This window comes from Corvus moneduloides, chromosome Z (assembly GCF_009650955.1).
Source record: "Corvus moneduloides isolate bCorMon1 chromosome Z, bCorMon1.pri, whole genome shotgun sequence".
Taxonomy (NCBI): Eukaryota; Metazoa; Chordata; class Aves; order Passeriformes; family Corvidae; genus Corvus; species Corvus moneduloides.
The window spans coordinates 76,403,083-76,419,165 of NC_045511.1; the positions used below are offsets into that span (position 1 = coordinate 76,403,083).

General features: G+C 43.2%; 1 protein-coding gene across 3 annotated transcripts in view; it reads left to right on the top strand.

Moving 5' to 3' along the window:
* Positions 1–16,083, top strand: part of VCAN (versican) — a 98,876-nt gene that overhangs the window by 31,721 nt on the left and 51,072 nt on the right. Inside the window, exons 6-8 of one of the 3 annotated variants that reach the window (XM_032095552.1) lie at positions 1,797–2,090; positions 12,661–13,071; positions 14,596–15,609. In XM_032095552.1, coding sequence (XP_031951443.1) covers positions 1,797–2,090; positions 12,661–13,071; positions 14,596–15,609 — 1,719 coding nt within the window. Of the gene's footprint in view, positions 1–1,796; positions 2,091–12,660; positions 15,610–16,083 lie in introns of all 3 variants that reach the window. The other 2 variants (XM_032095551.1, XM_032095553.1) reach the window with 2 other exon arrangements.

Consider the following 16,083-nt stretch of genomic DNA (forward strand, 5'->3'; position numbering starts at 1 on the left):
TTGGAGCCAGTGATCCAAATCACTTGATGGAAAGATTGCTTTTCTAGTAATCTTGCACCGTTTACCCATTTTCTTGTGTATTCTGTAAGTTTCTCTCAGAGGGAATGGTGTGGGGTTAGTTTTTGATCCATTTTTATTTCCAGAAATCCTGACAATGCCTTGTTCTTCTTCACTTCATCATCTAACTGGACTGATATCTGGTATATAATTGCAATTAAATTGCATTTTAGCTACTAATTTTCATATACATCATGGCTGCTGTGACAGGGTCAGTGAACAGTCCTCAGAGCAGAGAGGGCTGCTCTGGAGAGGCCTTTCTTTGCTGCTCCACCTGTTTGATGGTGTTGCTTTTGGGACAGAACCGTGGGGTAACTTTCATCCATCACTCTGTGCTGGACATGACACCAGAGCTGCCAGGCAGATGCAGAAGGATGTAACAAAAATTGCTCGTTTTCTGTGTGGTCTGAAGAGCTGAATGAAGCATTCTGAGAGTGAACAGCTCTTTGCTTCCCTTATCTGTCCCTCTCCAATAGACACCCTCTGTCCCTCTGCCTCCAAGCTGGGAGCTCCACAGAACGTGTGTAAAGAAAGTCACGCTATGGGATTGGTGCTACAGCTGTAATAACAAATCAGAGCCTCTACCTAGGAGGAAAAAGAAAGCTGGCACCTTGCCCCCTTTCACACTTGCGTGCCTTTCAGTCCCCAAACAAGCGTAATATTGATGTGAATGAAACTGCTCGGGGTCTGTGTTCCCTTCAGACCTGTGCAGGGGTGAGACAGATTGCATGGCCAGCGTGGAAAAGCAGTGCTTTCCTGCAACAGTGGCTGTTGTGTTCTGGCCTGCTGTGGCTGAGAGAGGGAGTCCCTGTCTTGCAACAAATATTTTGAATTTGTGCTGCACGCTTGTTTTAGGTCTGGTTGGTTTCACCAGAAGTCTAGGCAAAAACTGGAAAAGGGTCAGTTTACTGCTTCATTCCCAGGACATGAACATGAGAGGCTTGATTTTCTTGAGTGTTTGGGTGAATAAGGCAACCAAGACAACTGCAAAATGGTGATTTACCTTAGAAGCAAAATATTAGATGTGCTATTTGCTTTGTTTTAGTTTCCAGCTGGATGGCTATTACTTACAAACTGTTATTCCTTGGAAGCTGAACTATACTATCAACATTCTAGACTAATTCAGCTTCTCCACACAAAGAGGGCTTTGTGCATGCAACATGTCTTGTGCATTTCCTCACCTTTGTTTCCACATGGGGCAAGATGAAGACTGATGGAAGTCTGACATTAGAAGCTGCTCTAGAGCAGCCAGTGAAGAATATTTCCTACTGTTTGGGTGTTCAAAGTGAGATTCTAGTGATGCCTAAAAGGGCCAGGTAGGAGACTTGCAGAAGTAGAAGATTTGCTTTATGGAAAAAGTAAATTCTGATGGACTGGATTTAATTGGTTCCACTGAGCTGCAAAATCTACTCTAACAGGGGTCATAGGGGAGCCTCCAGGCTGCTGTTATCTCTGCTAGAGACCAAGGAAGGGACTCAGTGTCCAGCCACAGTGTACTTCATGGCATAAGGTTCGCTTATAAATGCTTATGCTTTGTGACAATTTAACTTTCAAATCAAGCCTGGAACATTTGGTTTACAGCTATCTGATTATATTTCTTTTTAAGGAAAATAAATACTCATGTTTTGGGAAAAAGCCCCAACCTTGCAGGACTCTGGGGGGGTCAGAACTGATCTGGATTGATTTATGGTGGAACGTGCTACTCAGCCTTTGTCATTTTTCTTTGTTTCCTCCTCCAGATGAAGTGGTCCACGTCACAGCCCCCGAGAAGTTCACCTTCGAGGAAGCTAGGGAGCTGTGCGAGGAGCGAGGCGGTGTCCTGGCTTCCGTGGGGAACCTCTACGTGGCCTGGAGGAACGGCTTTGACCAGTGTGACTACGGGTGGCTGGCGGACGGCAGCGTCCGGTACCCGGCCTCCGTGGCGCGGCCCCAGTGCGGCGGGGGTCTGCTTGGGGTGAGAACCCTGTATCGCTATGAGAACCAGACAGGCTTCCCTTACCCCGATAGCAAGTTTGATGCCTACTGCTACGAACGTAAGCATTTATTTTTTTTTCTCGGTTGTGATTTCCAGCATGCTTGCCGCGAGACGCGGTTTCTTTGACGCGCGTCTTGTTTCGGTTCTTGCAGCGCGCGGGTTTTTAAAAGCTAAACCGAATGTCTTAAAATAACATTGGCAGATGAAGACAGGCAGAGTTCCAAGGTAAGATTTCAGCCTCAGCAGTGTTTTTACACACCCACAGTCACCGTGAGCCTGTGAGTGCTCTGTATTTTGGCGCCTGAGCGCACCTTGGTATCTTTGCATCATGTCAGTGGACACAAGGCAGACATTCAAAGCTCACCTGGACATGTCACCTTCTCCAGGTGACTCTGCCTTGGCAGGGGGCTGGACTAGATGGTCTTCAGAGGTCCCTTCCAAAATCACAGATTCTGTGGTTCTGTGATAAGAACAGAAGAAATGTCCTAAAGGTGAATGATGGATGTTCTATCTCCAGTGACGGCAGAAGGAGAAGCTGTTTACAGGCTGTGTACAAGGCTGGCCACTTTCAGGTCTCTTATATTCCAGTAATTTGGGAGCTATCTCTGGATCCCACGCACATTGTCCCATCATATTCTTTCTCTTTCTTACTCAGTGTTTCATGGGCCACTGGGTAGTCTACATTGCCTTTCTTACTGCTGCTTGTTTCCCTCCTGGCATTTTCGCAGGCACTTCAAGCACTTGCCACATTCACATGGTAGACTTCACCAATCTAAACCAGATGTCCTCCACACCTGTCAGCTTTCTTTGGGGTCAAGCATTCCCCTGTAACCTCATCTATCTTCAGTGCCAGCTGCCTGGCTCTGTTATTATGGTGCAATCTCTCCTTGCACAGGTTCCTGTTGTCCCAAAAGGTTCACCAGATGAATATCCTGCCCAGATGAATATCTTGCTTCCCTGAGAGTTGCAGCCTTCTTGGGAGCACAGCAGGGCTGGACAGCTCAACAATTTCCCTGCAGGCCTCTCTGTCCAAGGAAGTTCCTTGTTGCAAATAGCACAACTGACATTAATGTTGTGTTGAGTTAAAAGAGTTCAGAACTTGGTCATTAACTATGAATATTTAGTTTTTTTTGAACTCAGTCCAGTGTCTGTAACTCAGAACTGCTTGAAATGTGCAGTTTGTACTGTCCCTATTTTTGTGGATGGTGAACCTACTGCAGCTGCAGATCTTTCAAGCTCAGGCACTGAAGACCCTTTTATGAGCAAATCTTACTCTTTGAGAACAAATCCGGACATCTGCTGCAACATTATGGTTTGGCTGCTCTCAGACACTGTTGGTTTGTTGTTTTAATTTTCCTTTATAGTTTGTGGGTATGATGTTCCAAAACTTTGCATGTGGAAATAGTCCTAATGGAACTGCTTACAGGAAAATGACTTAAGTTCAGGAGCCTGTGCTCTAATCTGCAGAGCAGCGTTTTGTCATATCACTCCTTCTGTTCCTACTCCAAATTGTTTATGACCTGTTTAAAGTGTTGTGGATAAAAAAGGCTTTAATGAGGGTGTATTTCATATGTCCCTCTAAAAGACTGGGGTAAGAACTGAACATTTTGCCTGTAAGCTAGTCTTTAGTTAGGACAAATTCCAACCTGCTGTTTGTTTTTGTGAATTTTGCCGCTTTCAAGCAAGATGTGCCTTTACAATGTTCTTTCCAGAAGTTTTAGTTAGCACAATTTGTGGTAACATACCATTTGTTCTAAAAGTGACTTCGATAGGTGTTGGATTGTTGCCTTTTATATAAAGGGTTTTCCTGCAAAGTCCTGCCCTTGGTATATAAAGAATAAATATTTCATCACTTTGCAACCCAGGAATAGACAGTCCAGGACTATCAAACCTTTTACAAGAGAAAATAAGACTAAACAGAACCAAAACAATATGGTAGAGACTGAGCAGCTCTCTAGCACTTTCAATTACAAACAACAGAATATCAGAATTAATTAAACACTGCTAGCTAGAGGACTCAGGTTTTGACAGATACATCTGCTTTTTTGTAGTGAAATGCAGGGGTGTCATGCTGTACTCTTCTTCAGGGTGCCTGTCTGCTGCACATTTCAGAAGTTACTGATAGCTCTTTCTGCCTCTCAGAAGGTGCTTGGGATCTCACAGGAACCAGCTGTGACTCCTCACTGCTTTTGCTAAAAGATTTATCCAAGTGGTGACTAATGAGACTCCCGGCCCAGCATCTTGGTTCTCCACATCTCAAGCAGCTGCCTGATGCAGTGGCTTTAGAGTGAGTCACTCTCTCCCACTGGGGCCTTGGAGCCAGTCCCTTCTTTGGGGCAGGAAAAGGGAGAGGATAAAAAAAATGACACTGCATGAGAGCAGAAGGCTTGAATTTAAGCCCTTTGTTTCAAATCACCTTTCTTCTGAAACTTCCCATTATCTCTGTTCCAAAGTTGCAGCCTGTCACAAAATCCACTGTCCCCCAGCTCTGACAGCTTTGGGGTTGACATGAAGCTTTCACACAGCAATTACCACGACAAAAGTGTCCTGCCCAAGACATGGGCTCTGGGTGTAACCCCAAGCCCTCACTGTGTGTCTCACACTCACCTGGGCATGCATAGGAGGTCTGTGCAGGTCTGTGCACACCACAGCAGGTCTGTGCCAAACCAGGCAGCTGTTTCAGTCGTCACAAAGACAAGTTGTACCTTTAGGAAAGGGGATATCTCCTTCTTCATCCCTGCTCAGGCTCCTCACTCCTATTTCGTGATTATTAGTCTCTCTGGTGGAAAATCCCAAAATATTAATTTTAATTTGTGGTTTAAAGAAACCTCAATCCATATTTTTGAGCATTTTGTTTGCTTTTAAAGAGAAATCGTATTTATTGAAATACATGAAAAACTCAGGGAGTAAATTCAATTTAAAATTGATATTCACTAGTTTCAGTACAGCAGCCAACCTGGACAACTTTTAAAGTACAGTTAAGTTCAGGATTTTAACTTCAGCAGTGTTCTGGTTACAAAATTACATTGTATGAAGTGTTTTGACTTTATGAAAATAAGAGAGGGCCAGACTAATAGTACATGATTTAAAATCAAAAAGTCTTGTAAAAAACCTCTGAAACTTTCTCCCCTTTGATCACAAGTGCTTTTCACTCTTCAGAAACCACATGGGTCTAAGTTTCTGAAACATTATCTGCGTGTTTCATTTCATCCCTCCAAGGCTTTTGCCAGACCTTTTATTTCTTTTTTTTTCTTCTTTTTTTTTTTTGTCTCTGAGAGATACCTAATCATGTATCTGCTGGGGCCTGAAGAGGCTTCAGATTAGACACATGATTAAGTACTTGCAGCTCCTTGGAGGCTGTCATCAGAGGGAAAGTTTTTCAAGTGTTAGCATTGTTAACATATAGGACTTATATTAACATGTTTAAATTTGGAAAAAAAAAATTGAACAGCTGTTGCTGGGCACTTATGCTAATTTACAAGAGATTAAAGGATTTTATCATTAAAATATCCTTTTTAATAGATACATATTTAATAATTGGTTCTTGCGGGGAGGTGGAGGGGATTTATTTAATCCCGTACTTCAGCCTCCCAGTTTCTCCAGGCGTAATTCACTGGATTTTGTAGAAATCTTGTCACAGACTTCAGCTGGCTTTGGATGGGCCTTTTCATCCCCCAGCATCTGTAGAACAAACTGCACTCCAGAAATGCACTAATCAAAATGAATGCATGTTTTTAACTTACATACCTGTGACAAAGCTGAACTTGATGAGCTTCGTACACAGAGGTGGTTCAATTTTTGAAGCATAAATCCCCTTTTTGCTGAGAAACACTGATTTATTAAAGCTGAATTCTTTTGTAGACCTGTATTGATTTTGGCGAATCTTTCAGCAAAACATTTTTTACTTGACTCAAAACACGTGTTGACCGTTTCACTCTGGATTTGTCCGTTCTCTTCCCCATTTTCCTCTCTCATTTTGACTTTGTTTCGTGCACCTTTATTGCTTCTCCTTGGTTATACCACTTTGGTTTGGCATTGTGATTTAATTTTAGCTGGAAATTGGAAAATTCCAGTCCTGGGATGGTGTTGCTATGTGTGCTCTTCGGGAGTGGAGTCCACACTGCTTTGATTGCTTCAATACAGCCCCATGAAGAGCGGATCCAAGTCCGCCACTGTTTGGGACTGAAGGCCTCTTGCTTTGATGCTTCATCCATCTAAAGCTCAAAATCAGAGCACGATTTCACAGAAGAAATAGAGGAAATTATGACCTTCCCAGAGTTTTGAGGCATCCTACAGCATGAGCTACCATGATTGCAGGCTCAGCCTCAGGAAACATCCACAGTGCTCCTCTTGTCCAGCAGCAGGAAGGATAAAGACTTTTAGGCACAGCTCAAAAGCTGGCAGGAGAAACGTTGTCTTCCCCTTCTGCTGCATGTGACTTAGCTTGGAAAACCTTGAATAGCTGGGCAGCTCTGTCCTTCTCCACAGCAACCGTCAGTAGCTGCATGTCCCAGCTATTTCCTGGATGAGGGAATTATTTCCAGCCTGATGTCAGGGGCTGTGCTATGGGAGATCTGTGGATTTCTGATCAGTTTGGGAATGGACACAGAATAATGAAGACATAGGGCGTGGTGACGCCCGAGGAGCAAGATTGCCAATCTGAAGGGGGAAAAACCCCCCCCAAAATAAATTTATCTCAGAAGAAGCACAGTACAGTGCTGGGCACAATACGGACAGTGTGCTCCACCATTTCACAGTCCAGTACCAGAATGAGCAAATGCCTTTGGGCAGGAGAGGATCCCAAGGTCAGGGCACTGACCACAGGATGCGCAGGGCTGCTGGCTCTGTTCAGGCTGCCTCTCTGTGGAGGTGAAGCTGTGCAAAGAGATTACCCCCAGACAACAGCTGTATTTTCCTAGGAAGGTAGATTTCTGTGCTTCTCTCGGGTATGCAGTTTATCAAGACCTGCACAGCTGCAGAGATCCCCAGTAATTTCTTGGACCAGGTGTGGCTGTAATAAATCCCTGCCTCTCTCTGCTGGGCTCATGGTGACAAGCACACACCGCAGAGGCTGCACACACCAACAGCTCCCTGCAGCTTCCTCACCCCACTCTGCCTCAGGGTTTTGAGAGCTCAGTCAGACCACGCTGAAAACTGCAAGAGGATCTCAACTCAGTCCAAATCAGCCTGTGCTGTACATCTCAGCAGTATCTCACCCTGAGAAGGAGGGGAAGGACGTGGTGGCTGCGTGCAGCTCAAACTTTTAAGTGCTGCGTAAAGTGGGAGCAGAAAGAACCTGATTTATCAACCTGACTGATGTACGTGGAGCAGCTGTTTGCAGCACCAGGAAGTGAAGCGTGGGGAGGAGATGCTTCTTTTGCCAGAGCAAGTGAACTTGCATTTACCTGAGCGATTTGAAACTGGGTGCTTTAAGAACAACCCCTAAGTGCAAACACTGTGGCCAGAGGGAGAGAGGAAAGAGAAGAAGATACAGCTGGAGGCATTTCCTTTCATTGCCTCAGGTCGCTGGCTGGGTCAGGTAACAAGGATAGGATCAGGAGCAACAGTGTGAAGGAGTGGAAGATCCACTCCTCCAAGTGTTGAAATGCAGAAAAGACGAATTGATTTTGTTCTTTGTCACCTTTGCTCCGTTACTGCTGTGGGGCCTGGGTATCTCCCATGCCACACACCGGGGTGATTTCCCTCCTTTCACATCAAGTGGGAGGAGCAAAGCAGCAAGAATTCTGCTGTCAGTTCTTACCCAAGTGACAATCTTGGCCCTTTTTGTTCTTCAATTGTTTTTTGTGGTCACAAAGCAAAGATTATTGCTTTAATTTGGTGCTGGGTTACACATTTAATTAGGAAGAGCTGACTAAAGAGGCTTGCTGGTTTTTTTTTTTTAATTTTTTTTGTCTCTTTGGCAGTTTCATAATAATGTGGAAAGAGAAATGCTTTTTTCCTATTGTTCTTTTGTGGATAGATTGGCAGGTTATAATTTGTTCACCGAACTAAGCTGGCATGTGGGGAAACCAGGAGATAACATAACGTATCTTTCCCCCTTCAACCATCTGACTTCAGAAGTTATGAAATAGCGAGTGGTTTTACTTAAGAGTGTTTGTGTTCACTGAGCTAAAAGAGCTGCTGCCTCTGCTGTTAGCTGGAACAAAAGACCTTGGGCAGTGGTGTGAAGAGGATGCAAAGCTTTTCATTTTAAGTTTTTCTTGCAAATAAGACAGACTGATAGCTTTCAAATTTCTGGTTTTTTGAAAAATTCCATTGGTTTTCTCTGATACGGCACATGCTTTGTAAGCAGGAGCAGATGCTACATTTAGATTTTCATATTTTTCTCCCTATATCTGGCTTTTGATTTCGACGTTGAAACAGAGTGTAGGTAAGTGGGAGTCTACACCTGGAGTTACAGGGAAATTCTTACAGCTGCACCGTCAGATTTTGAATTCTGCTACCAAAAGTCTCATTATTTATGAACAAAATCCCACATCCCCTGGGCACCACTGCTTCTGGAAAGGCGTGAATGAGCAGGTACTGGATCAGTGCCATAATCACAGGTTTTTCAATCGGAGCACTGATTTTTTTTTAACTTTTTTTTTAATCTGTTCTTAATCTTCGACTTGTTCAGCTTGGAAGGTTCTGCCAGTAATTTAAACTCCAGCTGGCAAAACTTTTGGACTCAAGGGAACATTCAGGAGTGTCCTCTCTGCCAGGGTTGGTAGCAGGGAAGGAACAGACACCAAGAAGAAACTTAACGTATAAAAATATGTAAAAATTAAGCAAAACAGCTCTCTGCATAGGCATTGTGCTCAAATTGGGCTTGAAGATTTCAAAAATTAATTTTGAGTGCCTCAACATTACTTATATTTTGTAATAATTTATTTTGGCAGTAATTCACAGAAAGAATTCACTTTTTCCAGCTTTTGTTCCAACTTAAACCAATTTTTTGTTGTTCTGGGTGTTAGCAATGACTCAAAACAATCTCTGTCTATAGGGTGTATGTTCTTCCAGGATCTTAGGTACATACCTAAAGGTAAACAGATAAACAATATTTCTGAGTGCAGAAAAACTGCTCAGGTGCTTCAAGTCAGGTACATGGGTAGATCTGGTAATGTTGAAAAAGTATCTGTATAAATTATAATACATATAATTTTAAAAAGAAACATTTTTCCTCCATAAAGTACACTAATACACCCCAAAATTATTATCAGTTAAGTAGCACATACTAAAATCCTTATCTGGTAGCTGCAAAGTTAAACCATGTCTCAAGTTGTGCAGTTTGATTTCTTTGAAAAATTAGTAAGTTTAAATATTGCTCCATTATTTTGAATCCTTGTTTAAACCATGGTGGAAAAGAAGAGGAAGAAAATGCTGTACAGTAAAAGCATAAAAGAAATAAATAGTGAAAAATATAGTATCTCTGCAAAGTCCTTTCAAAATCAACTTCATGCATGTTTTTCAATGTAGGAGGAATTGATTAAGGAAAAAAAAAACGAGCAGCTGTTGGTGAGATAATTTGCTTTCTTGCTGCTAATATGTTCATGAATTTTATTAGGAAAATCTGCCTCATGTCTTGAAGCAGAAGGAGGACAAAGGAGATAGCACATTGCATGCATGATGCAAGGAGTACAGTAATGCAAAACATCTGGGTGGAGTGGAGGACAGCTCAAACTGGTGTTGTCTATTAAAAAAGCAACCTTCCCTTTGTTTATTTTTTTCTTTTCACATAGGAAAAAAAAATATGACATGGGTAGATTTCTCATTGAGGAAGCGCTGTCAGGTTCTTTTTTATCCACTCAAGTTTGCAGTCCTGAATGATCTGAGTGAAAAAACTTATCTATAATTTTTTTGACTAAGTGACTTTAGAGGCCCTCTAGTTGATTTTAACCAGAGCTGAACTGCACACAGTTTCCATGGGAGAAAATCTGGCTGTTTATTGATAAACTCTTAAAAAATATGGGCTTTACTTATAACACTCTATAAAGGGAATATTTATTGATTCAGTTATTAATATAAGCAAACCAAATATGCTTGGTGTTTTTGCAGGTTGGCATAATAAATGTGTACCTATTCTGTCAAATCATTAGCAGATAATAAGTCATGAACAATAAGTATCTGCATCCCAGGCATAAATATGTGAAGTCTTGGGACTTCCAAGAATTTCTTGGAAATTTGGAAGCTGAGTAAGCGGTTGTGAGTGAGTGTACACAATTTCCCAGCAGCAATGATATAAAGTTACCTTTTTTTTCCACAGATTTAAAAAAATTTATCCACATTGCCCTCATTTTTTTCTAGCTCTGTTAGAGGGTATTACATTTTCATATTTGTTCAGAGGGTGATCCTGATGGTCACCCAAAGTGTGGCATCTGGAGCCTGAGTGAGTGTTCATGTTGGCTGCAAAGCCAGTTCGATCCACATTAAGGAAAACTGATCCTGTGATTAGAGGGGAGAGTTTGATACTTTGCTGCCTCCTTTCCATTTTGCCATTAAAAAAAAAAAAAATTAAAAAAACAGCCATTGAGGAAAACTGGTGAATTCTTTGGTAGAGATTTAACAGCCACCACTCAGCAGCACACACCGCTTGTGTGCACCCTTCATTTCCCAAGCTGTGAAGCAAAACTTGTGTGGTTTAAACTAGCCCCATGCAAGTAGAGAGGGGAGGAAAAAAATGGCAAGAATCCATTGATTCTTGATTGTGTGGGCACTGTCTCACAGATTGAAAACAAGAAACAATCACCCACTCTGGGCTGTGGAGCCCCAAACACAAAAATCTCTCGTGTTCAGGCTGTGCTTTGCTTAGTGGAGTTTCAAGAACTTTACCCCTTCTTGCTCAACTGAATGTTAACTTAAAATAAATAAATAAGTATATAAATTTTATAATATATAAATATATAATTTAGAGCTAAGTCCTCTTTGTAAAACCATGAAGTTTTAACATGTGGTAGAGAAAAGAATCTGTTCCTTTTTTTCTGCTGGCAAAGAACACCACCACTTCTAAACACAGTGACGTCATATTTTCTTGCCCTCAGCATTTCCTTTTCACTTTCACTTCTCATTCAGGAAAGCTGAAATATGAACCCTTTTACCTCATTTTCCTACTCTGTAATTCTACCTGTTCTTCTGCCATCCTCTGAACAGCCTTCCTGCTTCAGGGCGAATCAAACGCGTCTCTTGCAAAGGTGGCATTTTCAAATCTGAGTGTGTGACTCTGAGCAAATATTTGTGTGACCCTGACTTGCATATGCGGAATTCGTATCTGCAGCTATCAAAGGGGCACCTCACCAGTTATGGGTGTGTGAAAAGGTCTGATTTGTGCAAGCATACTGCTTATGCTTGAGTATAAAATGTAAAATAATGTGTTTTGATTGATGTGAGGAGAAGAGACTTGGTTGCTCTATCACAAGCTAAGCAAGATTTTATTTTGCTAAAAGTTCTGGATGTAGTCGTGTCTGTCTGGTAAGCAGTGACTGTTTAATGCATTCTCAATATGCTTAATGTGATTTAAAAACTATACTTTGCTCTTTATTTGCATCCTTATAAGGCTTTTGACTCTCAGTCACTTGGCAGTTAACAGTACTGGTTTAAGACATTCACATCTTCCACCCATCTGCTCCCATGGCCCTTTTGAAGATTACTGACCTGGAAGAACTGGCAGAAGGGAAGATGTTTCCAACCTGGGCTTTTCCTGAGGAAAACTTGTTTTTTGAGCAGTCACCTTTTTCAGGAATTTAAAATCTGCTGACAAACCTTCCAGTGTTGGCACACATTTCCGCCTCAGATGGCCTGGAAATGTGGGGTAAAAGGAGCAAGGCCACCAGATTCTTTAGAACATCACAGTTTGGTTCACTGGAAGGACCTTTCTTTGTGCCTGCTGTTTATCTAGGATAGCAGCTCCCTTACCTTTCCCATCATCCAGAGAGTTCAACACTTTGCCTTTGCATGTTCAACACTCCCATGAAGGCATTTCTGTGTGTGGAGGAGTTTCAGATGTGCAACTTTGAAGTGTTTTCCAAAGATCAACATCATTTTAGTATTATTAAGTTTATGATCTTATGGTTCACCATTCTCACCTTTCCCCACAATAAATTTCTCCCAGCATAATTTAAAGGCAGGGCAGCAGCAGTATTATCTGGTGGCATGCTTGATCCTGCTGCTTAAGCACGCTCTCACTGCAGTGAGGGTTCCTTTTTGCAGTTTGTAATTATGTGCTGAAAATAAACTAAAGCAGCATTTCACTCCCTTTATACATCTGAGTTGGATGCTGCATCAAGCTTTGAAGAAAACCCACAGGTTTGCAGCTCTACTCATTTGTGACACCTTGAAATAAACTTTTACATCCCCAGATCAGTACTTGGCTGGCTGATGGCCACTCATATAACACAAGAACTTCTAGGGGTAATTACATAAATGACAAATATGAAGAATATTGCTGCTTTTTTCACTTAATCTGGTTTTAAGTTAGGCATTCTGCAGCTTTATAGTGTGTTATTGCATGTCATTCAAAGCTGTAATCAACCACCTAAAGCCTTTGAACTTTACACTTATTTTTCAATGTGGCATTCAAATTATGAATTTAAATAATTACTGTACTGACTGTGCTTTTTTTTTTCTTTTCTAAGCTAAAAAAGTCACAACAGAGCCTACGACTGTTGAGCCTGTGACATCCCTGAGAGCTGACAGCGTGAAATCGTCACCTGCTGGAGTTCCTCTCGAACCTCCCATCTCTGAGACTCTGATTACTGAAGTGCCTGCCACCCAAACAGTTACTTTGGAGGAGACAACCCCAGAGTCTGAGGAAGACACGGAAACGACTACTGATGTGGCTGAGGAGAAAAGGGAGATGGAGGTGCTCATGGAGAACATTCCGTTAACCACCCTTCTACCTCAGACTGTCACCGATGGCGAAATATTCACTTATGACACACTGGGAAGGACTGAATACGATGTCTCAGCCAGGCTAACAGAGGCCACGTCCCCAGCTGTGGAACTGGATCACACTTACTCTGAAGCAGAGTTGCCCGAGGAACAAGGTAGGTCTGAAAGCATTGAGGACGCTTTCTTGACCTCTGTAATTTTTCAGGATAGCACAGCTGTAGCTAAGAGTCCCACTGGTTTTTGGGAAGATACTGAAACAGGAGATGCACAAAAGCATGATGCTGATAATCAGACTGAACAAATAGAAGTGGGTCCTGTGAGGACTGCTACAGATAGCTTCTTACAGACTTCTCGGAGAGAGGCTGCCAGGACAGGGACTTCAGATTCATTGACAAAAGAGAGTGTGTCTCACCTTACAAATGCACCCACAAAAAAATCCATGGAGGCAAAATCTGACAAGAAACTTACAACTGTTGTAATCCCTAAAGCTTTGCTCACTGATGAGTCTGACCTTGCTGCAGAGGGGGAGGGCAGTGAGAGCATGCACACTGCTGTGCCTGGCACGGGTTCTGGTGTGGCTCCTGGTCATGCCCCAGGATCAGAAGTGCCTGCTGCATCAGAGACACTCCTGGAGGAGCATGCAGTAACCACAGGACAGTTTTCTGCAGTGAAAGAGTCAACGCCGTGGGTTAAATTTAGCTCTGGGACAGTGTTTGACAGCGAGGCCTCGGCTCAAGGGAGCAGAGAGGACCTGAGGGATGTGCAGCCCACCGTGGCATCTGGAACACCTGTATCCTTTTCTGTGTCAGCTGCTGATCAAACAGAATCTGAGGCCATCTCAGGAAGCACAGATTCCCCACCAAGTTTCGGAGAAGGCACCGCGTCTCTTATCCCCTCATCTCAGCAGACAGAAGTATCAGCTGTCTTAGAGGAGCAGGAGAAAACAAAGCAGCCAGAAATGAGGACAACAGATGTGAGGGTCCCTGACTCCATAGCTGTCATTCCTCCTTGTGTTACAGCAGAATCTGCGGGATGTTCTGCAAGGGAGAAGATCACACAGGCCCCTCCAGGCTCTGGCATGTGGCTGCCAACAGATAAAGAGGAGGGGTATATGACAGAAGAGTCATCTCACACTGAAGGAGAGATTGAATTTGGTACAGAGGATGGCTTCTCTGGAATGGAGTTTACATCATCTCCAGGGCGCATTGCAGAATCCACAGTGCATCCAGGAGCTCCAATTTCAGCAGCCACAGATGAAACTGAGATGAGCACGGAGCCAGCGGAGACCACAATGGATGAAGAAGTGCTATCAGCTGATTTTGGTCAGAGTAGAGACACTACAAGTGTCTCCCACATGAGCAGCTCTTTGGATTTGGAAATGACCACAGTATCCAAAATACCAGTGAAAGAAAGTAGTGCAACCATAGGGTCTTTTAGCTCCTCCAGTGTAACTGTATTGCCAAGTGCTGTGCCCACAGCCGTGGGGGTAACTGAGCATGAAGGAGATGAGACATCAGGGACAAAGGGAACTGTTATATGTACAGATGTAACAAAGGTAGATACTGCAGTTCCACAGAAGGAGTATGATGCTTCCCTAGTTCCAGTTACTGTAGAGAGTGAGGTCACTAGAGATATGCCAATTACTGATCAGACTCCTTTTGATGATATCTTTCATACAGAAGCAACAGAAACAACTGCAAAAGATAGCAAGGTGTTCCCAGAGGAACTCTCCACACAGGACCGAGGTTTGGAACCAGGAACTTCCACAGAGCCCACGCTTTCTGTGACATCTGCCCACGCACATGAACCAGGGATGTCACCAGGATCTGAAGCTCCTCAAACAGCAGTTCAGGAGACGCAGGATGAGACAGGCTCCGCTTATGATGAGACATATCCAGCAACAGAGGTACCAGTGCCTGCAGTGACGTTCACAGACCGCGGAGGAGTTCTGGGACCTGAGGAAACCAGCACCTGGCTGCACCTCACGGTGACTCCAAAAGCTGAAACTGCTCCTGACCGAGATGAGGAGGTCACTGAGGTGATGCCCATAACTGCTGGCACTGAAGCAAAGACACAGGACAGCCCGGGAGCCCCCACCAGGGAGGAGGACGGTGATGTGGTCAGCTGGGATTCTGTGCCACCCTCCCATACGATGACAGCAGGGCATTCCACTGTGGAAAGCATTACTCACCTGACTCTGGGAGCTTCTCCAAGCCACGCTACAGAAGGTTCAGGAATGACTACAGAACCTGAGGAAATCAAGCCAGCTGTATTTGCAGCTACTGCAACAGATAAGGCAACGGTTCTCAGCAGTGTCACACCACCTTCCACTGGTGCTGTAGATAAAATTCAGCCCACATCTGCAACCAAGCCTTTTGTCACTCAAAAGTCTCCACGCATCATTCCTGAGGAAGAAGAGGAGGTAACAAGCCATGACATCATCATAATTGATGAATCTGTTTCTCCCAGTAAAGCCACCGCTGAGGATGATCTGCCGGGAAAGATGTTAGAGCCAGAAATCGATAAGGAATATTTCACAGCGTCAACTGCTACGGCAGTGGCACGACCTACTGCTCCACCACAAGTGAAGGAGGCCACAGAGGCCTTGCAACCTCAGGAGGTGTCCCCTTCTACTTCACACCCCGATAATGACATAAGATTGTATGTTATTCAAATCGCAGGCAATGACACAGGTAAGATTTTGCCTTTTAGACTCACAGTCCATCAGAGTGGACAGTTTGTCATGACAAACAGGTGTGCTTTAGAATATGCCGGAGATGTTTCTTGGATCACTGAAGGATGCAAAGTACCACTTTTGTCTAGACAGCAACTAGCTGAATATGGGTAGGTCTATTTTTCTGTCCGTTAAAAGGCCCTCAGGAATGTATTTTATATATGCTGTGTGGTAAGAATAATTTCTATGTAGAGAATGAATATGAAACTGTTTAATTTCTTGTTAAAAGTCATGATGGCTACAGTCCAGTTTTCTTTTTTAATGTTGTCAAGTCACTGATTTAACTCCAGCTGTCTGTGAAACAAGCATTTTAATTTCACAGCTTCCATTCCATGCATTACTAGTCCTAAATGAAGCACTAGATTATTTTAACATTCCATTGGTCTGTAGCAATTAACAATGCCATGTACAGTGTAGTCAGCTAAAAAATGGT